The sequence below is a fragment of the Sinocyclocheilus rhinocerous genome, unplaced genomic scaffold (genome assembly GCF_001515625.1).
Source record: "Sinocyclocheilus rhinocerous isolate Xijiao unplaced genomic scaffold, SAMN03320098_v1.1 scaffold3642, whole genome shotgun sequence".
In the NCBI taxonomy this organism is placed as follows: domain Eukaryota; kingdom Metazoa; phylum Chordata; class Actinopteri; order Cypriniformes; family Cyprinidae; genus Sinocyclocheilus; species Sinocyclocheilus rhinocerous.
The window spans coordinates 480,603-507,469 of record NW_015644863.1 but is presented as its reverse complement, the minus strand read 5'-3'; the positions used below and the strand labels follow the sequence as shown (position 1 = coordinate 507,469).

Sequence of the window (26,867 nt, the reverse complement as noted above, 5' to 3'; positions counted from 1 at the left end):
AAACAACAAAAAATATATAAATTTATTTTTTCCTCACATTCTTTCTTGTAGCAAATCCCTCTCAGTCACACACCTGACTTAAAGGCTCATTATGCAGCTCATTATGTGGGTCTTCTCAGGTGTGAATCACACTATTATTCATGATCATTCACACCTCCTTTCATACAGGCCTTCTATCCAAAAAGTGACTTAGAAAATTTAAATGAATTTATTGTTTTCTGTGAATGAGTGAACAGGATCATTTTCACATCATTTTGAAGCAAAAACTCTAGTCTACAAGATCCAGTTCTCAAAAGTCTTGTGAACAAATGTTCTGTATGTGTTTTATGGCCTTCTTCAAGTAATTAAAAATTTTAGTTTTACACTAACCACACATAAACATTGCTTTCTCAAAAACACAATAATGTACATACATGCTGTTCACATATTATTGTAGCCCAGTTTGTGCTGATTACAGTGTTATCAGCCATTTATATGTTTATAAGCAACTGAAAAAAGCATGTCAGGGCATGTCAAAATTTCTCCAGGGCCCCAAAACACCCTTGGACCCCAGAGAAAACATGACAGACATTAACAGACAACTTACATAAAATGCATGTAAATATCAGTTGTGACTCTTTTCTACCAATAATATGTCTATGATATTTAAATGCTTAGTTTTATGACCAAAGCTCTGTAGGTTTTATTTTGGGAGGCAAAACATATGAAGAGTCTGGTTCCAAAACGCGATAAATGCCATTTTTAAAAATATTGAGTTCCCGCCAAAATCAGCGATTTATCGTGTAGCCCTAAAAAAATGAATCAATGTCAGGGCATGTCAAAATTTCTCCAGGGCCCCAAAACACCCTTGGACCCCAGAGAAAACATGACAGACATTAACAGACAACTTACATAAAATGCATGTAAATATCAGTTGTGACTCTTTTCTACCAATAATATGTCTATGATATTTAAATGCTTAGTTTTATGACCAAAGCTCTGTAGGTTTTATTTTGGGAGGCAAAACAGAGTCTGGTTCCAAAACGCGATAAACGCCATTTTTAAAAATATTGAGTTCCCGCCAAAATCAGCGATTTATCGTGTAGCCCTAAAAAAATGAATCATTTTGACGGCATTGATGAACCTGTGGTGGTTTCTGCGGTGGAGAATATCTGAATTTTGTTCTTCTGACATTAATTATTAAGACAGGGTCAGGACATTGTATGCTTGGATACTCTGTATACTGATCAAACCTTATAGCCAATGCAGTGCTGCTATTGGCTGCCTGTCAGTGTTTGGGTCAATAATTAGCTTTTAATGGATTTTGTGTCCTTGGCTATATAGATTAAATATCGGTTACATCTGTAGTGAAGTGCTTTTTGACCACCTAGGGATTCAATCTCTACCATGTTTTTGAGCATATGGATCTCCTGCTGATCCAATGTTTGTAATGTGTGTTGATATGGATCACCTGATCCAACATCATTTCTGTTTCTGCTGTTCTATTTGATGATAATTTATAGGAGATGACAATGAATTTCATTATTTATTACTATGATCTTTGCACTATATTCACAAAAGACCTCGGGGATTTTGCATGTTGGATTAAAACCATTTAAGGATTAAAACCATATATATATATATATATATATAGTTTTAATGTCAGGGCATGTCAATATTAATATATATATTAATTTTTCTAAGAATTTAGAAAATATTATTTTCAGTAATTTTAATTTTTTTATGATTCCATTTTTCTTAATTATGATATATCAAGACAGTTATATTATCATGCCATATTTTACTTAATGGCCCAAAAAAATTTTCAAAATTAATTTTAAATCAGGAAAAATAATAAATAAATAAATGTAAATTCAAGTGTTTATTGATTGATTGATTGATTGATACTTAATAAGTGATATCAGGACAGTTAGGGTTAACTTAACCCCGGCCTAAAAATATATATAAAAAAAGGTAAATTCAAGTATTTAAATTTTTAATGAGACTTTTTCACCCCATTAATTATGATTTGTTCCCTTTGGTTTTTGTTTTTTGGCTTATTGTTTGTTCTAGTTTTTCCATGAAATACCAGCACATAGATCCTTACCTCTTCCTGCTTTCCGCAGCTTCTCCACAACGTTACAGTTTTTCACTGGCACGTTTCTTTGACTAGTGCATCTTTGAGCCTATATTTAGTATAAGTAAAATACTTAAGTACTGTTAAAATCAGATACTCTAAGACTTTTACTCAAGTTGTTTTGGAATTGGTGACTTGTAACGTGTAGTGGAGTAATTTTCACTGTAAGGTATCTGTACTTTTACTCAAGTATGGTTTGTAGGTACTCTACACCTCTGGATATCAGGATAGTTGCATCATTCTGACATTTTGACTTAATGGCCTAAAAATATCCAAATTAATTAAAATTTAGAAGTAAAAAAAACAAACAAAAAAAACATAAAAGAGGTATATTCAAGTCATTGTAGGTATTAATTGATTTTGAATTTTTGAATAACTCAGGTCAAGTGAGTGGTTAAATGTCACTGTCATTGTTAGAACATCAAATATTTAATAGAGCAAGCACGTTTAATCGGTTATTGAAATAGTTGTTAGCTGCAGCCCTACAAAAAAGTCAGCCTATTTGTTGTATTTCTGGTGCCGTGACCCAGACGAAATAACCTTACCTGCAGAGTGGATCTGAACGGCAGGTCCTCCTTAACTCAAGGCAGTTGGGTTTTGTCTTCTCCTCATAAGAACACGCAGGCATGATGGTTTGCCGGCGACGTTCGGCACACGCTTTATCCCGACAGGAGCAGAAGAGCAATGGGTAGCTAAATTCTGTTTGCACGCGGTCAAAGAACTGCCGCAGACCCCTGTGACAGCGTTTTCGGTTGCAGGGTTCGTGCACTTGCTGAATGGGAGTTGCAGGGCTGCAGGTGGCCATGAGTGCAGTACGTTGTTTCTTGCAGGTGTCGTTGAGGTTGCAGGCCTTTGCTGCATCCAGGCAAGGATTGCAGGGCTTGCCTGTGTCAGAACACAGATTCCCTTTTGCAGAAGCGGAGTCCATGGCTGTCAGCACAAATAGAGGAGAGCAGTGAGAGTCAGCATGCTTGGTTAAACAGAGACAAGTCAAGTGAAAATACGTATTTAGATGTGGTGTGTCTGATTAGGGTTGGAGCTGAACTCTGCAGGACTGCGGCTCTCTAGGACCGAACTTGCCTACCCCTGACTTAGGCACACAGGTGACGCACTGTCAGGTTGCTTCAGCTTTTGAGCCTTCAAATGTCAGTGCACATGTATTCCTCTAATAAAGGTATTTTGCAATACTCATATATGAAAATAATCAAGACAAGCACATTTATCAAATATGACCCTGGCTATGCATGCGTCCTCCAAATTAGCCTCTTTTCACATCTCCACTTGAAAACCATGACATATTATTACCTTTTCTGACTTTTTGATAAGAGCTAGCATGTGCTCTAATAGCGTGATTCAATTCAACATGCACTGCTGGCTTCATGGTAGTCAGGCTTCTGTTCTTTGAAGCATGTTTAATTAGATGTTACCCAATGAGAATTGCTGGATAAGCCATTGTTAGAAGTCTTGGGTGGTTCAGTGTGAAATAGCTCTTGCTTGGCATTTAGAAGATAGTCTCAGTCTTTTTTGAGTTGAAAATCTTACTGAGATGGCATTGTCATCGTCATGCTCCAGGCTGAGACTGGTCACACTAGCATGATTTTGTGAATCATATTTAATTATCTACTTTTGGAAACGCTCCGTGATTCAATTCAACATGCACTGCTGGCTTCATGGTAGTCAGGCTTCTGTTCTTTGAAGCATGTTTAATTAGATGTTACCCAATGAGAATTGCTGGATAAGCCATTGTTAGAAGTCTTGGGTGGTTCAGTGTGAAATAGCTCTTGCTTGTCATTTAGAAGATAGTCTCAAGTCTTTTTTGAGTTGAAAATCTTACTGAGATGGCATTGTCATCGTCATGCTCCAGGCTGAGACTGGTCACACTAGCATGATTTTGTGAATCATATTTAATTATCTACTTTTGGAAACGCTCTACGGGTTTTGATTTAGGCAACATTTACCAAGTATTATTTAACTTTTTATGTTAAAGCTTTGTGCCTTTGGTTTGAAAGCTGATGTAAATGTTCTTTTACATTGAAGTCTATATATTAGTGGAGCTGGTTGCATCTTTAAAAAATACTGAATGATGGTCATGAATTTTGGTTAACATTCCTTGAACTTGCATTGTTCTGTCTATTCTTTTTAGTGAATCAATCCAGTGTAAACACTGTGGTCCGATTCCTGAATTAATTAATCATTTGAACATTTTCTTCTTGGTGACTCAAAAGTATGTAGTGCAACCAGTGCCGTTTGTTTCCTAAAAGGATGACATTTATGAGCCTGTTCTTTTTAGTGAATCAAAAACATACAACTTGACAATGTATGAGCTCAATATTTTTTGGTTAATCTATCACACAAAGTGTGACCAGTGTGGTCTGATTCCTGAATGAATGAATATTTTTGGTGATTCAGAAACATGCAAACATTGTGTTCTTATTCCTGAACAAATGGCTCTTAAGACCAAGTTCTTTTTAGTGAATAAAATACACAGTGTGACAGTGTGGTCTGATTCCCAAATGAATGACTCGTATGAGCTAAATCTTTTTTAGTGATTCAAAAACATGCAGCACAAGCAGTATAGTCTGATTCATAAATGAATGAAACTTAGGATATGTTTATTTTTAGTGAGTGAATGAATACATACATACATAAATAAATACAGAGTGGTAGTGTACTCCAATTCCCAAGGGAATGGATCTTTTGAAAGTTTTCTTCTTGGTGATTCAAAAACATGCAGCAGAACCAGTGCTTTCTGACTCCCAAATGAATGATTCTTAGGACCAGGTTCTCTTTAGTGAGTCAGAACTATACAGCATGACAGCATAGTAGGATTTCTAACTGAATGACTCTTATCTAATCTTTATAGTGAATCAGTAATATGTGTGACCAGTGTTACGGGGCTGACAAGACGTGAACAGCAGGCAAAGGGTTAACTCAAGATAAACAGGCAATAATCAGGTAACACAGGAAAGCAGGCAAGAGAAGACTATGACTAGACTATGGAAACTAAAACTAAATACTTAAACAAGGACAAGGAACTGGCTCCGTAAAGTAGCTATCGCTAGGTGAGTGATAAGCGCTTACAATACTCGGCAGTGAATGGTTGTTTGAGTGAGTGTTATATAGTGAATGTGTGATTGATGACAGCTGTGTGCAATCAGTGCTGTGTGCAATCAGTGCAATGGCTGATGGGATATGTAGTCCGGGATGACATGCAACAGTTTATGTTGTGCGAGAGTCACTGTAATGGAAAGGTGACCTCTGGTGGTGATTGAACGGAAGTCCATGGACAGGATTCGTGACAACCAGTGTGGTCTTATTGAATGAATGTTATGAATGAATCTTATGAGCTGAGTCTTTTTAGTGATTCAAAAACCTGCAGTGCAACCAGTGTAATGTGATTTCCAAATTAATGACACTTAGAATACAGTTGTTTTTTAGTGGAAAAAAAGAAAAAGAAATGAGTGACAGTGTAGTCTGATTCCCAAATGAATGGATCATTTGAACCTTTTCTTCTTGGTGGTTCTAAAACATGCAGCAAAACCAGTGTAGTCTAATTCCTGAATGAATGACACTTACCATCCACTTGTTTAAAAAATAAATACATAATAATAATACGAATAAGAATAATACAGAGTAACAGTTTAATTTGATTCCCAACTTAATGGGTCTTTTGAACTTTTTTGGAGGTTCAAAACATGCAGTGAACCCAGTGTAGTCTTATTCCTGAACAAATTATTCTTAGGACCTGGTTCATTTTAGTGAATCAAAAACATGCTGCACATCCAGTGTATGAGCCAAAAGAAAGAAACATATTTTGGCAGAAACATGTTTGTCTACTGTAATTAAGTAATATACTGTTAAGCAAAACACATTGGAAATATTGTTGGGCCAAATACAACATTTTTGCCTGTGGGGGGTCTAGCAGCGGAGACATCCCCCCACCCCCCCGAGGACCCCTTTATCTGTAATGAATGTGTGTGTCAAGGTTCTGATTTAGTCTAACCACTGTGCACTTGTTAAAGAGTCTTAACATCCCACCCCAAAGAAACAGCGGCCAACGTTTCCTCATATTTCCAAAACTCATTATCTCATTTTGAATCTTCAAATGTGCTGATAAAACTCACAGTGTGCAAAGGGCAAAAGTGTTCAAGTGGGAAAAAAAGGAAATGCTCTCAAGTCCTGCCAGAAGTGATAAATATTCTTTGCATATAGGAACGCAATGGCCAATTAGCACTACGCCAGAACTACCTTGTTATCTCTCTGACAGACAAGGTTTTTACAGTATCCCCGGCTCAAAGCGCTTCCTTGCTGTGCACTCACACGTGTTTTGTTAAAGCTGAGGGAATCAGCCAGGGGCTTCAAAACAGATCTCGCCGAGACCTCGCTTCTCACAAGGTCATGTAAGTGGAAAGTGTACCTGTCCACTGATTGCCTCACTAGCAAAAACATCCCTGCTCTCTTGCCAGACAACAGCTCCTCACCCCTCTTTCCCAACGACTGATGACGCAAACACATTCTTATTTCTTCTCCAGAAACCCCTGCAAGTCCTTAGACAATGACTGTGTTAATCAAAAAGCCAGTTTTTACTGTAATTAATAAAAACAATCAAAATAAACTTCATAGCTCATAATAATCATAGCTCAAATATGTATGTTCCTTTAATTGTTGACTTCAAAATCTGTATGATTAATATTTTGTGTGCTAACTCCGATGGATCAAGTACAAAATCAAGGCTGGGGGGAGTGGGGAGGGAGATATCCATAAGCCCTTGTGCTTTAATAATTTAATTATTGATGTTTGGTCAAAGCATGGTAGCTTAAAAGGACAGTTTAAGCTATTTGAATATATTTTAAAATGTTAATGATTTAGTGTTAATGTTTACCTAACTACGACGACTTCCGCTGCTGAGAAATCCAGAAATGTGAAAAAGGTCCATTTCATTTTTTCCCAACATTTCATATTTCCATAGTCAAAATGTAATACTTAAAACATTAATTTCATAACATTATCTATGCAATACAGTGTAGATGGATTTTGATAAATGATAAATCATTATGCTGAGTTGCTGCTCAAGAAACATTTACAGTATGTGTACTTACAGTGTACTTTCCAAGAAAGTACTGTAGTATAAGGTACCTGCATTGGTTAATGTTAGGTTTAGGGGTACCTTCAGGGTTAGTACATAGTTATTACCCATTTATTGTAATTGCTATAATAAGTACATAGTATGTAAATGCGGAACAGGACCGTAAAATAAAGTGCTATCCAAGATCCTTTGATAAATAGAAAGGTCAAAAGAACAGCATTTATTTATTTAGAAATAATTTTTTTTTTCAGTCAGTTTTGATCCATTTATTGTCAGTGTTGGGAGTAGTACATAGTTATTACCCATTTATTGTAATTGCTATAATAAGTACATAGTATGTAAATGCGGAACAGGACCGTAAAATAAAGTGCTATCCAAGATCCTTTGATAAATAGAAAGGTCAAAAGAACAGCATTTATTTATTTAGAAATATTTTTTTTTTTCAGTCAGTTTTGATCCATTTATTGTGTACATTCTGAATAAAATTATTCATTTAATTTTTTTTTTAAATAAAATGCTTGTATTATTAGCCATTCAAAAATATTCTGACTGAATCATTCTTGCACATCCTAATGGCTAAGCTAACTGGCATTAATGGTGAATGGGAATGCAAAGGGTTGACTCCCTCCAGCTATTATAGACCTTCTTAGATCTTCAAATCATGTTGACTTTGAATTTTTCAAAGGACTAAATTTGAGATTCTTACGTGGACTCTCTTTCTTTCCATGTCTATATATCTACTTTTAAAAGTGCTATCTATACACCTGAAACTGTCTTTTCTATTATTCATCACACTCACCATAAACCATTTCAGTAAAATCTGATTATCATGCATGCGGCACCAGGTTAAAATAAAAATTAATCCATGCTCCTGAGAACCTTTTCTTGCTTTCAAATCTGCTGGCAATGGCAGAGCATAAACACTCTATCAAATCACTCACATCTTAGCTGACTGTTCCACAGTAATCAATTGGAAACACTCCTCGAAAACATCCTTTAATGTTCCACTGCTCTCTCTAGTGTGGCCATATATATATATATATATTTTTTTTTTTTTTTCTTTTTTTCTTTTTTAAGTCCCTTTCTATTATCCTCTTATCTCCCCTTCCTGTCTTGAGAATCTATCATACCCGGGTTCGATGACAATTCTTTGGTTTAAAGAACCAAGCAGATGTGAGCGGTCATCTGTTCATTGACAAATCAACAGGAGAGCCATGTAACAAGATGTCTGATTATTTTTATGTTATGAGTGCTTTTCCAGTCCTGCTTTTGAAGCAAAACACGTGCTCGGAGGTCTGTTGTTTTGGTCCTGATATTCATCTTATCTCGTGTCAGAGGGAAAGGGTCTCTAACAAATCCTCAAGGAGAGCCAGCTTACGAGGGCTTTCGCCCGAGAGGGAAAGGAATTATGAATGGATAATATTTGATTCAGCTCTGAGTGGAGAAAATCTGCTGATTTTAGACTGCATCTTGCACATTTTGCATTTAACTGAAGCAGCTAGTCATATTTAGGGGAGACCAGGGAGCGTAAAAATATGTAAAACTTGGTTTATTATTCAATTTGTGATCAGAAATCTGGACTATTCTGAATCAGCATGTATTTTTTAACATCTGCAAAAGCTTTGCAACTACATGTTAAATAGTTTTTTCCAAAGTGCAATCTAATGTTGTCGGTGAAGCTTGCTTAATATCAAATTTCAAGCTCAAATTTGTGTGCATTTTCATTTCAAGATGCACACAAGCAAAAGTACAATGTAAACCAATGCAATAAATGTGAGAATTCATTCAAATGTGGCTAACATTTATGTACAGACTTGCCTTAAGGCAGTTGTTGAAGTGTATTGTAATAATTTGAGCACGTATGCACGTGTTACATGCACTTTTTATCATCGCAAACAGAAGAAGTAAGGCACAATCTATGCACATTATGGAAATACTCAAGGATCAGTGCTGCCCTGTGTATTCAGCTCACTTAGTAGATTATTCATACAAACACCATCTTGAGTGTGCTTGCTGGTCCATGTATTTAGTCCTTTTTTTATTTATTTTTTTCTTGCAGAAAAGCTATTTAGAGGGTTCAGATTTAATTCACAAACCTGTAAATTAGTGTTTCTTCAATTACAGGCACATTTGTGTCCCAGGGGTTGACCTTTATTAAAACTAACACCTTTTTTTCTTCTTGTTATATGCAAGCCACATTAAAATTGCCTTAGAAACATTTCACCAGGCTTTTCCAATTTATTTTTGCTACTTTTAAAATGCTTTCCATGCATGAACCCAAACTTTCAATCTTAAAATATGAAAATCCATCAAAATGTTAATTAGTAATAAACAAAAAGAAATGAACAGGGAGAAATAAACCAACTGTTTTCATATCACTGTTATTTGAGTATTATTTATATACTACTATAGCTTTATTCATATTGTGAATTAGATCATATATTTTTGAATTTGGAATTTTATTTTGTTTTAGCAATCTTGTCAATTATAATAGTTTTATTTTTTATTTTTAAATGCCTATTTAGCTTATTTTTTAAATTCAGTTGTAATTTATTCATTTTTGTACTTATAACTTATTTTATTTCAGTCACTTGCCAAAGCAACATTTTTATATTTTGTTTTTAAAGTTTCTGTTTTTAACAATAACAATAACAATAACTAAAGTTAAACATTAACAACACTGTCATATTTATTATGTAAAAATTAAATCAGTATTATAAATTAATTATCATTATTATACTTTTTTTTTTACTTTGCATGCATATTTACCAATGGTGTGTGAAGTACTCGAAAATAAATATGTGCAGAAAAATCCAAGTATGTGTCGCTTGAAGAGAATAATTTTGTAGCACTTCATTTCCAATTAAGCTGCAAATAGTGTGAACATATTATTTAATTGTGTGTATTTAGAATACATAAAATAATACATATGAACGCTAGATGCAGGATTCTGCCATTTTGTTCCAAAAATGCTTAAAATGGCATTTCCAGCACAGAATATTCATCAAACAAATGTTCATAGTTGAAGGTATTCAAGCAATTGTCTCTAATATGAAACCTAAAATGAAGTGCCAAATTCAAATTTATATTTCATGATGTGTATTTCTTATGTGGGAATATAAAAGGGCAGAACTGCAAAACAGGTGTAAGACAAATGCTGCAGAAATAATTGAAACTGCCACTCTTCTCACAAAATACGTCCTTGCCTATAACATATGAAACATAGCATTTTCTCCTAGTGCATTTACTACCTTAAATGTCCCTGACATTGCAAATAATTCTCGATATGATTGCATATGTGCCTGTATGTGATACTAAAGCATCTGCAGCCTGTAGAGATGGTTTTTCAGATGGCATCCTAGTCGGTTTATATAAGGCTACAGATTACCTCTGCTGTGACTGAAAAAATGGGAAACGTGAACAGCCGCATAAGGAATAGGAAACAAAAATAGCTTTTTTTTGAGGCCGTGTCGGGGATAGCTTTTGTTAAAAGCCATCAAGCGAGACCACAGCGTGTTTTATTTTCTAAATATGTGTGAATATAAAAGGGCAGAACTGCAAAACAGGTGTAAGACAAATGCTGCAGAAATAATTGAAACTGCCACTCTTCTCACAAAATACGTCCTTGCCTATAACATATGAAACATAGCATTTTCTCCTAGTGCATTTACTACCTTAAATGTCCCTGACATTGCAAATAATTCTCGATATGATTGCATATGTGCCTGTATGTGATACTAAAGCATCTGCAACCTATAGAGATGGTTTTTCAGATGGCATCCTAGTCGGTTTATATAAGGCTACAGATTACCTCTGCTGTGACTGAAAAAATGGGAAACGTGAACAGCCGCATAAGGAATAGGAAACAAAAATAGCTTTTTTTTTGAGGCCGTGTCGGGGATAGCTTTTGTTAAAAGCCATCAAGCGAGACCACAGCATGTTTTATTTTCTAAATATGTGTTCTCTGTACAGCTTTTTTACCTAAAGCCCTGCAAACCGGTTTCTGCCTCCCATGAACCGTATTCCAACAGCCCCAGCACGTCATTTTGACATGAGGCTGGTTTGTGAGGAAATGTAACATTTGGAGGTGACAATGAATGAGAAAGAAAAACTTGTTTGTTGTAAAACTTATGAATCACAGAAGGTGTTATTCATAGCCTTTCTCAAAGCTGCAATTATGATTCATATGGAGTAATTTCATTCTCCTTGGAGGTCTTCTTGAATGGCCATCATGACTAATACACATAGTACCATTTACATTGTTCAAAATGAATTGAGGTTGTGCTTCAGTGAATGGATGGTGACAACTGCGTAACAGATTAATACATCTGTCTTTTTATTTTGCAGTTTTCTTTAGAAATGTTTACATGGACTGAAATTGGTAAAGAAAGGTGATCACTTATATCAAAAGCATGCTAACTATCTATCTATCATTTGTGGACACTGAAGCATACAGGCGTATGCAAGCAATAGTTTTTTTCACTGCTGATTGGATAAAATTTGACATTTCCATCATGTTGGCTGTGCTAATATAACATCAAGCTGCACACTGTAGGTCTGTAAAAATCAATTATTCACACTTAAACTATCTGAGAGAATGAGAAGATGTATGAACATAAAGGACAGTGCTAACCTTGAACAGAAAAACTGGGCTTTCTTTAACCACTGAAAAACATAGAAAAGCTCTTAAGATGTCTTTACCTACCAGAAATAATGGAGGCGAGTCGAAACTCATCAGAGAGATGCATTGGTTCATATGGGGAGGTCTCATACAGTTCTTCTCCTTCAAAATAACACAAAAAACATAGAAATTTTAGATATTAGCATTGTTGTGGTTTTACAGGAATATAATAATACCCTTATGACAGGGCGTATGGGTTAATTAATAAGTACTGTATTTTACGAATACTTTACAAATACATCTACATCTTGCAAAGGTTATATAGATAAATACAAATTCTTAATTATTTAAGATAATACTTTCAAATGAACAGACTCTTATAAACTCTAACATTGTTTCAAGTACACACTCTCTCAAGAATTACAGCTCAGCAGTCTTTTGTCCACATTTGTACTGGCCAGCAATCACAAATTAGCTCCCCAGTGTTGCATCCCATTGGTTGTGTCCAGAAAGTCTGCTGTTTTCTAATCCAAGGCCTTGAGCTGGAGCCCACAAAGACGTGCAACCAATCTGCTAACTGGTCCCAGCAGAGGTGCCGCTATAACAATGAAAGCTGTGACACTAGACCTTCAACAGACTGATCTGAGGCTCTCAAATAAAGACTTCCAGCTGTCTGGCTCTTTAATATTTTCCTTTGAGATCCATAGAAAAAGTTTCTGTTGGCAGTCTGCTTCTAACTGGATTCATAGTCTGGATTCAGACTGATTTATATCATTAAAGGGATAGTTCACCCCGAAATGAAAATTCTGCCATCAGTTACTGACCCTCATGTTGTTTCAAACGTATCACATTCTTTCTGCTGTACAAACCTAAAACTAAGATATTCTGAAGAATGTTGGAAACCAAACATGGTTTTGATGGTAGCCATTGACTGACATAATATTTTTTTTTCCATACTATTAAAGTCAATGGCTACCGTCAAATTTTTGGTTACCAACATTCTTCAAAATATCTTCTTTTGTGCTCAACGGAAGAAAGAAATTCTTACAGGTTTGGAACAACTTAAAGGTGAGTAAATGGTGACAGAATTTTTTTCATTTTTGGGTGAACTAGTTCACTTAAAAAATAAAATTGGTTATTTACTCAATCTCATGTCATTCCAAACCTGCATGACTTTCTTCTGTAGAGCACAAAAGTTTGTTTGTTTATGTATTGATTTAGGTATTTTTATTTTATTACATTTTATTAAATTATGGCATATTTTAAGTTGTTTTCACTGTTATCAGGAATAAAATGCCACTGATCGCGCCGGCGGCTTTATGTCATGAGGTACACGGTATGTGAGGTATATGATGAATAATTAGTCGAGATTCAATGTTATAATGCTATATTATTATTAAACTATAAAAGTCATTTATTTCATTATTTTTATCTTCAGTTACAAGTAAAACCATCACATTTCCACTTTATTGAGCAAATGATGTCAACCGTCTGGTGGTGATTTCGTGAACGAGTTTCACATGTGACTGTAAACCCAGTAAAAGTGGGTTTTAATTTGTATTTTTTGAAAGATAGATGAAGATGAAGGTCACATAAGTCACAGATTCACTTAGTCCAGCTGTAAATAATGACTTGTGTGCATTGGCTAGATTTAGGTGCCATATGCCAGTCACAGTTCCACACCGTGATGCCAGGTGCTCCTGTCACCCTATGATGGTTCTCAACATCATCATCATCCCCAGCTTGTGTGTCCCTATTCCCAGCCCAGTGGGCTCAGAGGGCCCTTTGGTCTCGGCAGTGTCTTTGTGTGCACCCCAAATGTACCTCTGGCTCGGAATTCATTTATGGGATCATCCTGGATCAAGAATTTATCTGCTGTGTCACTGTAGCTCTCCGCTATCCGCCTCCCAGCTCTGCTGCTGCTGTGTGGCCACGTTTATGTTTTGCTCCTCAATGAGTTTATCCTGCACACACAGCCTTAATCTCTGCCGTACCAGCCCACAGTGCCTGCACGGGGAAAACATTGAGAAGTTCCAGAGGGGGAACCGCTAGTGGCATAAAATAAGTGGGCACATAAATCTCGGGATAGAGGCGTTTGTCCGTCATATTTGTGTACTAGGCATGTATTTAGCATAAATTAGGTGAGTGTAATCTTCAAAACTTGATCCTGCTGAGAGTTTTCAGCAGGGCATTACAAAGCACAGATGCTGACATGATAAATGCAAAAGAGTGCTTATCGGCCGCGTGTTACTCAAGTAAGCAGATTTAACAATTCAGAGAACACAAGCGTACGCTGACATCGTCCTTGCCGCTGACTTTGTCCATTGCACTGTTAAAAAATGCTGTGACTTGAAGAGATCAACAGATGGAGAGCATTCCTAAGATACTGAAATTAGACTTGGCATTGGGATGCTGGAAAGATTTCAAATGCACAAACTGCCATATTTTAGAGTCGTACAACTGACCTATCAGGATTCTTGACATGATTGGCCGAGTACTCACTATCCCAAACCCTTTGCTTGTTTCTATCCTGAAGGTGCCGTACCAGCCCACAGTGCCTGCACGGGGAAAACATTGAGAAGTTCCAGAGGGGGAACCGCTAGTGGCATAAAATAAGTGGGCACATAAATCTCGGGATAGAGGCGTTTGTCCGTCATATTTGTGTACTAGGCATGTATTTAGCATAAATTAGGTGAGTGTAATCTTCAAAACTTGATCCTGCTGAGAGTTTTCAGCAGGGCATTACAAAGCACAGATGCTGACATGATAAATGAGTTTGCAGTCACAGGAAAATGACTGATTGACATGATTGGCAGAGTACTCACTATCCCAAACCCTTTGCTTGTTTCTATCCTGAAGGCAGCAGATCTAAAAATATAACTAAATTTCATATTTTGAACAACCCTCCAAAAAGAACTGAGAAAATTTTGTTGTTTTTTTGTCAAAGACTACTTACAGATTGGATTCAGAACGATGATCAAAACATAGATTGAGTAGATGGAGTCCCTCAAAACCCCATGATCGCACAGTCTTGTATCACTTCCTTGGTCGACATTTCATTCTGTAACATTAGGCAGCTATTTTACATATGCATCTGCTTACATATGCAATCGCTTGTTTCTGCTTCTTCTTCTATGTGTTTTGATCCAGAGATTCAGTACTCTTTTAAAAGATGTGTAATAGCACCTCCTGTCGTACACCATTGAAAATATGGAAAGCCAGAAAAATGGGGAAGCGTGGTCTCATAATTAACGTAAAATTCTGTCAATGGTGGGGAAAGAGTTAGTTACTCTTTGGGAAACCCAAAATGGTTGTTCTATGGCATCACTGCGAAAAACTCCCACTTTGGAACTTTTATTTTTAAGAGTGTATAACAATATGGTTACACTTTAGAATAGGGACCAATTCTCACTATTAACTAGTTGCTTATTAGCACGCCTATTATTAACATATTGGCTGTTTATTAGTACTTATAAAGCACATATTCTGCATGACCATATTCTACATCCCTAATCCTACCCAATACCCAAACTTAACAACTTCCTTACTAACTATTAATAAGCAACAAATTTGTTTGTAAAATGAGTTTATTGAGGCAAAAGTCGTAGTTAATGGTTTGTTAATAGTGAGAACTGGACCTTAAAATAAAGTGTGACCAACAATACAATATGATATGATATAATATAATATAATTGTCACGCCCCTGGACTGTCTGTGTGTGTTTTGCTCCCCATGTGCTCCATGACCTAGTTTTCTCCCATGTGTAATTGTGTTATCTGATCCACCTGTGTCTCGTTAATTACCTTGTTTAGTAGTGTATTTAAAGTATGGTCTGCCCATTGTTTCGGTGTCGAGTCTTAATCGTCATTCCCCGTTGCTGTGTGTATGTGTTTTGTGTTCCTGTGGATTATTAAAGACTGTGTTCCTGTGAATTCTCCTATGACTCCTCGTTCCTCACTCCTCGTTGTAGTACATCCGTGACAATAATATAATATAATATAATATAATATATCATGCTGTCCAGAAGCCATGGCAGAGCAGGTAGCTCAGGGGGCCATGGCGCAGCAGGCAGACTAGGGAGCCATGGCGGAGCAGGGAACTCAGGGGGCCATGGCGGAGCAGCCTCCATGGCCTTAGCCTCGGCACTCGGCCTCTACGGCCGGTGCCCTATAGCCCCCCCAAAAAAAATCCTTGGGGGAAATTTCGGGTTCTGACGCCTCCGTGGGCCAGATGTGGGAACAGCGGCCCTCCCTGGGCTTGACTCTGGAACTGTGGCCCTCCCTGGGCCAGACTTGGGAACAGCGGCCCTCTCTGGGCCGGACGTGGGAACTGGAGCCCTCTCTGGGCTTAGTTTGGGAACAGGAGCCCTCTCTGGGCTGGACGTGGGAACAGGAGCCCTCTCTGGGCTTAACTTGGGAACAGGAGCCCTCTCTGGGCTTAGCGTAGGAGCAGGAGCCCTCTCTGGGCTTGGCTTGGCTTGGGAACAGGAGCCCTGTCTGGGCTTAACTTGGGAACAGGAGCCCTCTCTGGGCTTAACTTGGTAGCAGGAACCCTCTCTGGGCTGGGCATAGGAGCAGGAGCCCTCTCTGGGCTTAATTTGGGAACAGAGTCTTTCTCCGGGCTTGACTTGGGGACTGGAGCTCTCTTTGGCTGGACGTGGGAACTGGAGCCCTTTCTGGAGCGGACCCAGGGGCTGGAGCCGACACTGGATTGGACTCAGGGGCTGGAGCTAACAGTCTTTTTCTTATCATATTCCTCCTCTGGTTTGGGGTTAAGGAGCGGGCTGCTGTCAGCTGAGGGCTTGTGAGGGAATTGGCCAGTGGGCTTGACAATGGAATGGCTGGCGGACTTGACAATGGAACGGCCAGCAGGCTTGACAATGGAATGGCCGGCGGGCTTGAGAGTGCAGCGGCCGGCGGGCTTGACTGCTGAGCGGCCGGCGGACTTAACGATGGAACGGCCGGCTGACTTGATGGCGGGCTGGTTCTGAATCGGGGCCGGACACTCTCCAGACACCGGTGGATACCTTCCTTCCAGCTCAGTCCAGTGGTGTCTGGGAGTTCCACGGGGCGATAGTAATTGGCCCCGATCCAGAACAAAGAATTTAGCGTAGCGTCGTCCAACGCCGTCATAACGGCGAGCCTGCAGATTCCCGGGTGAATTCTACAAAAGGAAGATCTCTGCGGGCTAGGGCGGCGAATCTTGCGGCGGTTTCCATTTCGAAACAGGGAATGGAAAACAAAACACTTTCTAAAAATGGAAACAAAAACACGGGGAGAAGGGGCGCCACTTACTGTTTCTTCGGTCCAGTGTTCTGTCACGGTCTGCCTACTGTGTAGGAACGAGTAGTGCGCGGAGACAACGGAGATTAACACAAGGAACAATCTTTATTATCCAAATAAAGACTTACATGGGCAGAAACACACACGTAGCACAGGGGAATAGACGTTTAACACTGGACGCATGACACAGGAAAACACAGGGCTTAAATACAGGAACTAAATGAGGAACACCTGACATCAATAAACCTAATAAACAAAGGAGAAACTGGATAATGGGGAGCACATGGGGAGCAAAACACAAGACACGGGAACACAGGGCTGACAGCACCCTCCCCGGTCCAGACCTGTACATCATTTTACAATGTATGTAGTTGCTGACGAATATGATGCAGAACGACCAATGAGGTTACAGTTATATGCCCCTAAAATTCAAGATATGAGAATTCATATATGAGCTTCATATTTAGAGGATCAGTTAATAAAAAAAAACAACAACAAAAAAACGGTTCTTTCTGGTCCTCGAATCTGACTGGCTGAGAGGTCTTTTCACCTATGAGATATTCACCCAATATCACCACAGAGACCGTTTATATCACTCCGCTTGCGGCATTTCTCACAGCAAGTGTCATGGCGGACACACAAATCAACAATAATTTCATAAATACGTTTTTTTTTTTAGGTGAGAATGTAGTTGTTTAGACTTCAAATATGTGGTTTGTTAATAAAGATAGCGTCTATTTGAAAATTTGCTTTGACATTTTCGGAGATGTGAGCTCCAGGGCGTCAGCGGCCGTTCAGCACTCATGAACCCGCCGAGAGACTAGAGTAACCTCACCTCGGCCAGATCTTCTGGAATTTGCCGCTGGCTCTGATGTCAACTAGCGTCAGAGCCAGTCTGCAGATTTTAGTTGACAGATTCCATAGAAAATCACATGGTGTATGATGGTCACATACTCCGATCTATCCAGTCGGAGGATATAAAACATGTTTGATATTTTCAACCGATTTTAAAACACATGTTGTTTTCATTTGTCATTTGTGTCCTAGCAACAAGGTTCATGTTTCTGCATGAGATTGTTGTGATCAGAACTACTTGAAAGTCTGGTAGTGCATGATCTTCAGTCGTGTAGTGTATGATGGCCAGTTTTCCTTTGTCGCTATTTAAAAATCGGTAAGTGTAAGGGAGTGGGTGGGGGGGGGTCTTATTTTTTAAAGTATTTATGCTTTTGTTGCAATAAACACCAGTCTTGATCAAACTGTGGCCTGTTGATTCTATGGATATTTGGATACTTGATAGTGTTGTTTTGTGGCCTGTATTATGGAATGTCCAAGCCATCTGTGGAATGCATTGGCAGCTTTCAAAGGATTCTGAAACTCGTCCAATTCATGAGTAGCTGATGGGTGAACTTATTTCTAAGAGCTGTTGTTGAGAATTTTGGCTTTGATCAAAGCATGATACAAGAAGTTGATGCTTATGTGCATACTGCGGCCTGTTGATTCTATGGATATTTGGATACTTGATAGTGTTGTTTTGTGTCAAGCATGGCTGATGAAATGTCCCAAAATGAAAGTGTTGAGATTGAACAAAGCATTGCATCCCTATAGTTCTATGCGTAGGGGAAAGCTTGGTGTGTGCACATGTAGGATGAACGAAGTGAAAGCATTGCTTGCTGATGGTGATGATTTGGAATCAATGAATCAATGCGTGGAGACATTTTTTTGTGGCACTTATTGAATTCAAGACTGCTCATAAGCTTGTGCAAGAGCAACTACCTGATGTCATCAGAGAAAATGAGCGTATTGACCGGTTTGAGCCTAAAAAGGCTACATTCGAGAACTTTAAAGGAACACTCCACTATTTTTGAAAATAGGCTCATTTTCCAACTACCCTAGAGTTAAACAGTTGAGTTTTACTGTTAATAAGTGAATTGGAAATGTGGAAAAATTTTCAAAAGGATCCACAAATGCGTATTGAGCCAAACAATAGTGCTTTGAATGTGTCCAAAAGGTCACATAAATCTTGTAGTTCTCACAGCTGAAGTATATCATCAATGAGGATAAAAGTAGCTGCTGACAAAGTAGCCGCTCTTGCTCGCAAAGCTACATTAAAACAAAAACATGACCTTAAAATGGAAAAGGCTGCTTTGAACATGAGACCTGAATCAGCCAATTTGGAACGTGACCTAGCTGCAAACAATGGTAAACTGAAGGTCTTAGAAGACTTTGAAACAACGGCAAGCCCAAGTTTACATGTCCGTTCTGTCAATTTCCAGCAATCCTATGAACTTAAGGATGAAATGAATGAGTATCTTGAAAAGTATGGTGCTGAGAATTCTAGGCTGACAGCAATTCAGGATCAAACACCATCAGGATCTTCACCATCTTTTGAGTTTGTTTAGCTTGGATCTATCATAAACACTCCATTGAAAAGGTTATTCAACCTCAAAAACCCGATCAAGTTGCACATAGGAAGTACAATGTTGATGATACAGCAGCAAAATCGGACAAGCCTGCTCTACCAATTCTAAATCCATCTGTCAGTAATACAGATATTGAACCTTCAAGTATGAATCTTTCAAATGTGACGCTGAGGCAAAATGATATTGCTGAGCTTTTGGTTTTGCAGCAAAAACACTCTTTACTCTCCTCTAGAGAGATTCCAGTATTCGATGGAGACCCAATAAGTTTTCGATCTTATATGCAAGCTTTTGAACATGGCAAAGAAGATAAAACAGACAACAGCAGGGATAGACTTTATTATCTGGAACAGTTCACTTCTGGCCAGTCAAGGGAACTTGTCTGAAGCTGCTTGCACATGGATGCTAGAAGGGGTTATGCTGAAGCTAAGAAGCTACTGAAACTTCATTTTGGTGACAAAGTAAAGATCACAAGTGCCTTTATGCAGAAGGTCTTAAGTTGGAGTAATATCAAGGCTGATGATGGAAAGGCTCTTCATGCTTATGCATTTTATCTGAGAGGTTGTTGTAATGCTGCTGGAGACCTCCCTAACATGTTTGATCTTGACTTGCCTTCCAACCTTAAGCAAATAATATGTAAGCTTCTATATAAATTATGTGAAAAGTGAAGAATTACTGCATGTGACAATCTAGAAAGATCACACAGTAGAGATAAATTCCAGGATGTGGTTACTTTCATTGAAAGGCAGGCAAAAATACTGCAAAATCCTGTCAGCAATTTTTAAGATCTTCTACAACAAAGAACATTAAGGCAAAGACAGAGTTCTGTTTCCTGAAGTCTTGTAGTAAGAAAAGCTTTGCTACATTTGTATCCCCATTGATATCCAGCATGAAAGAAATAAAGAGTGCAGAGACTACAAATGTTGCATTACAATCCCCCTGTTAGTTCTGTGTTGGCAATCATGCATTGGAATCATGTCATCAGATAGCTTTAAATCCTCATGGAGAGAAGGTGGATTTCCTAAAGGCAAAAGGACTATGCTTTGCATGTCTTTTAAAGGGACACATGAGCAAAGTATGTAGAAAACGTCTGGATTTCAAGACTTGTCACAAAAGGCATCCAACTATTCTCCATGTTGAAAACATGCCCCCTAAAGAGTAACACACTTCCAAGAATAGTAAAGATGGCAATGAGGCTATTCTAAGGGGCAGTGGTAACTATATTACAATTGCTGTGGTGTCAACAGAGCAGGCAGAGGTCTGTTCCTTAGACTACAAACTTGCAATTGTACCAGTGAAGATCAAGGCTTGTAATGGAAGTAACATAATACAAACCAACGCCTTTCTCGATCCCGGATGTTCTGCAGAGAAAACCTAATGGAAAAATTGCATGTGAGAGGAATGAGAATAGAAGTTTTTCTCAGGACCATTGTGACTATTTACGTGTGGGGTGCCAGTCTGGTATATTATCCAGACAATTTTCAATAAATTAAGCCATCCCAAAGGAATCTAATAAATAGCTTCATCAATTTATAAGAATCCTGTCATATCCTGTTTATCTTGCTCTGTTAAGTTATCAATTCAAATGACCATTCATCAACCATTAAAGAAGGTGAAACAACATATATTCACAAATTCATGAAATGCATTACAAATTCAAAATACCTATGCTCAAAATCTAACAGTACAATAAATCCAAACATAAGTACAACCATTCCAAACAAATAAAAAAGCAGACACAGAAATACATTTCATGTACAAATTCATAGCTCCCCAGTCCGTTCAACATTTGTTTAGCAATGTTATTTAAATGTATGTATTGTATATCCACACAATCGTTTAGGAATGTCCGTTGAACTAACATTGTTCATAGTGTGAATCACCAAACACGTTTAGAAATGTCTGTTGAGCATGTGTAGTTTCCATAGCTCGAATTGTATCCAATTCCAAATAAAGAAAAAAATACCCACCCCTAAATACAAACAAGTGAAATATAATTAGTACAAAATTAAAGGGGGGGGGTACAATGCTGTTTCATGCATTCAGAGTTGTTTACACTGTTAAAGAGATGGATACTCATGCTAAGCATGGACAAAGTTTCAAAAAACAATTTGAACGTATGACGTAGTATTTCTGTGCCAAAAATTGTACTTCCGGGTTTGTACAAGTTTCGGAGAGTTTTTTTCGATCGTGGCTCTTCATGACGTAGACGAGGGTGGAACTCCTTATATGGGCATTTCTCCCGGAAGAGCGCGCCCGCGCACGCATCGACCAGAGTGAGAGTGAAATTGCGGCCATCAACGCTCTTCATCCGGTGGCAGCGCTGCACTGGACTTGCTCGGGAAGAATGTGTCCAATCCAAAGAAGTGATCAAATGTCTGTTTTGTTGGCATTCGGCACCAAAGTGCTCGTCACTCTTTAGCTCTGCCCACGGCGCGCCTCCAGGAGCTCAGCTTTTTCCGGAGAGAATCGTACAGCTGTATCTTTCTTTTATAAATATGATAAAACTAAAGACTTTTTGGAGATATGAAGGATGCAGTACTACTCTATAGGTACGCAAGATTAACATGAGATTGGGTGAAACTGTGTGTGTTATGCCCCCTTTAACTATCAAATTCATCCCAAAAGAACAAACAACAGAAAAAAGAAGGCGTATCTTCAAACTCCGTTTTAAATCATGTTAGTGGCACAGTTTCTTCCCACACACAGCATCAGAGGAAGATTCAAATCACTCCAAACACATTGTCAGTGGGAGAATCAAGCACTTCAACAGTAGATTCAGCGGGAGATAGCAGAACAGGACATAGAGGAAATTGAACTGAGCCAAGTGAAAACGCCACCAGAGATTGTCTCAAGACCTCAAGCATTTTTCTTCCCGCTACAACAATGACGTCACATCCCCATAAGGAATACTAGCACATTGTTTAAAGGGAAAAACCTATTTTATTAGAGGAGTTCATCACATGAAGTTTGCTATGTATGTACATACAAATTAGATGGGTTAGAAGTAAGCAGCCTTAATAGCAATAACTTTTTGCCCCTCCTGGAGGTTTTCACTCAAGCTTGTATACCAGTCGGCAAAGAGAACATTCCTACTGAAGAAGACATTCGGCCCTGGCCATATCTCAAAGAGGTCAGTTTGAACACCACTGATGCAGAAGACAATCGGTTGATAGGAGTTAATGCTCCAAAACTTATAGAGCCATGGAGGGTCATTAATAGTCAAGAAGATGGACCTTATGCAGTCTTAACTTAACTAGGATGGCTCATTAATGGCCCATAGGGCAGAAGCCCATCGATTAATAAAAATCTATGACTAGAGATGTTTTGCAACAGAATTTCAATTTCCAGTTTGGAAGAGCTTCTCGTGAGCCAGCTAAATCATGATTTTCCTGAAAAGGCCAGTGATGAGAAGCCTTAGCATTCAGTTGAGGACAGGATGTTCCTCAAAACTGCAGCAGATTCTGTTATTAAACAAGATGGCCACTATCAACTTCGACTTCCATTCCGTGAAAAGAAAGTCTACCTGCCTAATAATAGAAGGGTGGCTGAACAGCGAGCTATTACCCTCATGCAGAGATTCTAAAGAGATTATGTGTTTTTTTGCTGACTATAAGGAATTCATGAGTGACCTTGAAGAAAAGGCATGCTGAAAGGGTGCCAGTAGACCAGCTTTCAGGAACATTTGGAAAGGTATGGTACATACCCCATCATGGTGTGTACCATAAGAGGAAGGAAAAAATTAGTTGTATTCGATTGTGGGTCTTGTCTAAACCAAGAGCTTCTTCAGGGTCCCGACCTTCCAAACAGCTTGAGGTATGGTACATACCCCATCATGGTGTGTACCATAAGAGGAAGGAAAAAATTAGTTGTATTCGATTGTGGGTCTTCATTTTGAGACACATCTCTAAACCAAGAGCTTCTTCAGGGTCCCGACCTTCCAAACAGCCTGCTTGGAGTTATCCTTCAAATCCGTCAAGAACTGGTGACAGTCATGGCGGATATCGAAGGAATGTTTCAAGTTAAAGTTGCACCTGAAGATGTTGACTTATTGCGATTCTTGTGGTGGTCTAAAGTTGACATCAGTCAACCACTGGCAGAGTATCGGATGTTGGTGCACCTCTTTGGTGCTGTCTGTTCACTTAGTTTTGCATATTATGCACTCAAGAAAACAGCAGAGGACAATTAGGGTAGAGTTGGTAAGGAGGCTCTTAATACCATTCGAAGGAACTTCTATGTTGATGACTGCCTTACTTACTTACCCGATGAGGATGCGGCCATTTCCCTAATTCAAGATTTAAGATCTGTCTGTGTCACCGGTGGATTCAGACTAACAAAGTGGACTAGTAACTGTCGTTCTGTTCTAGCTCTATTCCAGATGAGGAGAAAGCCAAAAGAGTTGGATCTAGACAGATAAACTCCCTGTGGAAAGAGCTCTCGGAATTCAGTGGAGCACTGAAACAGTCTCCTTCTTTTTGAAGATTAACTTAAAGGAGCAACCGTCCACCAGGAGGACTATTCTTCCCACTTTGAACTATATATATGATCCGATTGGATTTCTTGCCCCATTGATTCTCCCTGCAAAGAGAATACAACAGGAACTTTGCAGAGTCAACTGTGGCTGGGATGACAAGACTCCAGATGGGTTAATGGGTTAACTCTGGGAGAAATGGCTTGAGGGCTTGGACAAACTAAACAACCTAAGCATTCACAGATGTTTCAAGCCACCAAACTATGGCAAAATACAAGCCATCCAGCTACATCACTTTAGTGATGCTAGCGAGGTAGGGTATGGTATAGCTAGCTATTTGTGACTTACTAACATCAGTGGTGCTGTTCATGTTGCCTTTGTATTGGGCAAGGCCAGAGTTACTCCATTAAAGCCTGTAACTATCCCTAGGCTGGAGATGGCAGCTGCCGTCTTTGCTGCTCGGTTTGACAGGATGCTCAAGAGAGAGACTGAAATCCCATTTATGGAATCTGTTTTCTGGACAGATAGTACAGTTGGATCTGTTTTGAAATACATATTTAATGGCACAACATGATTCAAAACATATGTTGCAAATAGAGTCAGAAAAATATGTGAATTGTCTGAGAAATCTCAGTGGAATTATGTCAATGGCTTTTCTGAATTCTGCAGATGCCGCATCACGTAGCTTTTTGATTGATTTATTCCTTGGTTCAGACGGATGGTTGAATGGTCCAGAATTTCTTTCACTTTCTGAATCAAATTGGCCTTGCTTTTCAGAGGAACAAATGAATATATCTGGAGATGATTCGGAAATAAAGAAGGAAGCTATGGCTTTTGCTACAGTTCTGACAAGAAGCCTTGGATCCTGTCAACCAGTTTATTGAGCATTTCTCTTCATGGAATAGCCTTAAAAGGGCTACTGTGTGGATCTTGAAGTTTAAAAGGATGCTCTGGTTATTGAGCCAAAAGAAAAGGGATGCACACTCACTTCATCTACAAAGCACTGATCCTCACTATTTGGACAGGTTCAATGACAAGAAAACTGAAGTTAAAGCTCAGTTTGGAAATTAAAACGCTTTCAGTTGAGGACCTTATTCATGGTAAGAAGGTGTTAGTATGTTTTGTCCAGCAGCAATCATTTCAACCTGCAATGATGTCTCTGAACAATGGGCATACCATTAAGAAAAGCAGCAGAATTTACAAACTTGACCCTTTTCTGGAGGATGGGATTCCTGGTGGGAGGCTGCATAAAATGTCAATGCCTGAAGATTCGAAACATCAAGCCATCTTGCCAAAGAACAGTCATATGTCCACATTAATTTTAAACCATATTCATCAACAGGTCATTGTGGGGAGGGGATCAGATAGCTTTGCCAGAGATTCTGGATGGTTCATGTAATTTGGGAGTTTTGGGGGTAATTCCTCAGCACAGATTGATGTGTGACTTTAAATTAATCAGCACATCATATAATTAATTGAATTAAAAATTGGAATCGCTTGACAGCCCTAATCAGAATACATTGCTGCTTTTGAATGGTTATAAATGGAGAAAGATGTGCTAACTGACTACTTAGCCTGCCAAACATTGACCTTGGAAAACAACCTAATTTATACCCATCTATGGTTCCTTTGTCCATATTAGGGATATCCTGGCACGTCACAAGTTATTACTTCTATGAGTCCGTTTTGGACTTTCTGCGCGAGAGCGCCCTCCGGCATCGAGTATGAATGAAACATAAACCGGAGGGGAGTGTTTAGCACTCCGTAATGTTCACATCTCCTCACTTTGGATGCGAATAAAATGCCAGGTCAGGCATAGACTATCTTTTCTCTTTGAATTTAAATCTAGATTTATTTACACTGGCCCCTGAACACATGTGGCCGAAAGAGTGTTCTACGCCCATGCTGGATGGCAGAGGCATCCGGCAGGCTAAATACACAAAAATAAACTTCCGCCTGTAACACGGTTTCTGCCTCCGTCCGTCCATTGTGATGAAGGTAGAAATGGACGGTATGCACTTCTGTGCCTCCTCTGTGAGATTGTGCCATTGTGATTTAATGAGCTGAGTATTTTTCCCACCATGTCCAATATTAAAATCAGTGCAACACACTTTGCAAAAGGCGTGGGCATTGTTGATATGGTTTCGAGATATGAAATTAAATTCTTCCATCCAGCTGTTGTTAAATTTACACGTATATTTTGTTTTGTTTTTCACTGGAGCACCACCTGAGTCTTCTCCCATTTCTACCAGTGATGCTTGATTCAACTTCCCGCGTCTACTACTTGCGCAGATATCAACAGCACAACTGGGTTGTGGGTTGCCAGGTTGAGGTCACAAATGGGTTGAAATTAGTGGTCGACCGATATTGTTTTTTTTTTTTTGACAGCCGATGCAGATGCCGATATCTTGGAAAGCAGGGTGGCCGATGGCCGATATAAAGCAGATATAATTTTATTTATTTTAATTAATATTTAAGAAATTTGAAATAATTTTGAAAATGATTAAAAAAGAAATGTGTTAAATAAACATACTTATACTATAGATGACAAAGTATTTTTCACAAATAAATAAATATTTAATAAAAATATAATTAAAAAGGAAGTAAACACTGTAAACAACAGGGGCTGAATGCTGACAGCAAACAAGAAATTATTATAATGTTTGCCTTTCTATTACTAATAATACAAAAACAATCGTTATAATACTTTTTGTACATGTAACCCCTCTCTCCCGGGTCCGTTACACTCACCCCTCTAAACCTCACTCCCATCCGGGTCACGGCACCAATGTAACCCCTCTCTCCCTGGTCCTCACCGCCACACCTCGTTCTCATTCCGAGTGGGTCTCGAACCCGTGTCACCGGCATGGGAGG

At 38.7% G+C, this 26,867-nt stretch overlaps 1 protein-coding gene across 2 annotated transcripts in view; it reads right to left on the bottom strand.

Annotated features, from left to right (window-relative positions):
• LOC107705092 (GDNF family receptor alpha-2-like) overlaps positions 1–26,867 on the bottom strand; it is a 76,021-nt gene that overhangs the window by 22,011 nt on the left and 27,143 nt on the right. For both annotated transcript variants that reach the window (XM_016508235.1, XM_016508236.1), the window contains exons 3-4: positions 11,908–11,985; positions 2,662–3,046 (exon numbers count right to left, since the gene is read on the bottom strand). In XM_016508235.1, coding sequence (XP_016363721.1) covers positions 2,662–3,046; positions 11,908–11,985 — 463 coding nt within the window. The remainder of the gene's footprint in view (positions 1–2,661; positions 3,047–11,907; positions 11,986–26,867) is intronic.